At 45.9% G+C, this 1,635-nt stretch overlaps 1 protein-coding gene across 2 annotated transcripts in view; it reads left to right on the forward strand.

Moving 5' to 3' along the window:
* LOC107097900 (uncharacterized protein C9orf171 homolog) overlaps positions 1-1,237 on the forward strand; it is a 9,650-nt gene extending 8,413 nt beyond the window's left edge. For both annotated transcript variants that reach the window (XM_015395239.1, XM_015395238.1), the window contains exons 3-4: positions 630-731; positions 1,077-1,237. In XM_015395239.1, the coding sequence (XP_015250725.1) occupies positions 630-731; positions 1,077-1,196 (222 nt within the window). In that variant the 3' untranslated portion in view covers positions 1,197-1,237. The remainder of the gene's footprint in view (positions 1-629; positions 732-1,076) is intronic.
* The last annotated feature ends 398 nt before the right edge of the window (positions 1,238-1,635 follow it).

A 1,635-nucleotide genomic window follows, 5' to 3' on the forward strand; every position in this document is an offset into this window, starting at 1 on the left:
CTACATGCAGTTAGCCTCGCTGCATGCAGTTAGACTCGCTCCATGCAATTAGCCTGGCTACATGCAGTTAGCCTCGCTGCATGCAGTTAGACTCGCTCCATGCAATTAGCCTGGCTACATGCAGTTAGCCTAGCTAAATGTATTAGCCTACCTACATGCAGTTAGCCTCGCTGCATGCAGTTAGCCTAGCCTTGGAGCTAAACCAGGTCCTGGAAAAAGACTGAGTGAACTGTGTCCATCTGTCTTTGGACTGATGATTAATTTTGTGACGTCACCTCCTGCCATATGAGCTCTTCTATCCTTCTGTATTGCAGAGGAGCTGCTGCGTATGGACAAGTTTTGACGAGAGTCAATGGGCAGATTTTTACGCTGTAGGGCAGCGAAAAAACTAAAAAGCTCTACTCATCATCATCAAATATTAAATATTTATCTGAGATAAATATTCATCAATATATTTCCAAATATTTTAATTTGGTTTTTTTTATGTCTTAATAAAGGTCATTGGGTGGGTGGGGCGGCGCCCTCTATTGGCCAGCCGCCACTGGATGTGGACGAACCTTTAGCCACTAGGGGGCACTAGACCTTAACTTCCAGCAGCTTTGATTAAAGGAAACATTTTCTTGTTTCAGAATAAAGCGGGTAAATTTGCAGAAACCAAAAGCAGCCTGCTAAGGAGGAACAGACCTCTGCCCGTCTCACAGACACCTTTCAAGCTGCCGCAGTTCTCACAGGTAAAAAAACACACCTGCTCTCCAAGCTCCGCCCTGACCCCTGACCCCTCCATAGAGCTCTGCAGGGTGTCGCCATTTTTAGAAGAGTGTCCCACAATGAACCTTGAAAAGCAATGATCATCTGTCCGAACCAGCTGGTTCTGGTTCAGTAAAACAGTCACTATAAAGTCCACTGTGTAGTGATGGGGGGGTCAGAGGTCAGGGTGGACCTTCAGGAACAGCCTTTACTTTGATACTGGATCATTTTGTCTCCCCCTTCCTGATTCATGGAGTTCTGCTCAGCTACCTGTTCAGGTTCTGGTTCTGGTTGTGTTGGACCGCTGATAGCCTCTGCTCCTCCTACAGGTCCCTCCAGCTCTGGACACCTTCAGGGACCCAGGGGCCCGGCCTCGGGCCCTCAAAGCTCCTCAGCAGCCACAGACCCAGAGAGGAGGTCCTGATCATGGGACAAACAGTCTGGACTGATCCGGATCAGAACCGGACATGTTAACACCCCTCCTAATAAAGCAGAGATGTTTTCATCAGAACCGAGTCCAGTTTGGTTCTTCTAGATTCTGGTTCCAGGTCCATTTTTCCATCAGGGAGGAATTCTGCCAGGTGGTACGAAGTTCGGCCCGATTCCGTTTGAGAATAGAAATAAAAACAATAGAATTTGACCCGACTGGTTCTAATTAAACTATTGAAACGATGTATGAGGTTCTATGGCAGGCCGTTTTGACATTTATTAGCTTGACTGAATATTTAATCCAAATGTCTCAAATGCATTTTTTACTAAACAAAATGAAAATCTCAGATATCTAAAATAAACATTCTTCCAATCTAAAACTGAATTCTACGCTGCCAGACAGCTGCTGCTGCTGCCTGCGTCCTCACTAGAACTATAGAAAGTAGATCAGACAGCTGA

Source organism: Cyprinodon variegatus, unplaced genomic scaffold, assembly GCF_000732505.1.
Source record: "Cyprinodon variegatus isolate N-32 unplaced genomic scaffold, C_variegatus-1.0 Scaffold732, whole genome shotgun sequence".
Lineage (NCBI taxonomy): Eukaryota > Metazoa > Chordata > Actinopteri > Cyprinodontiformes > Cyprinodontidae > Cyprinodon > Cyprinodon variegatus.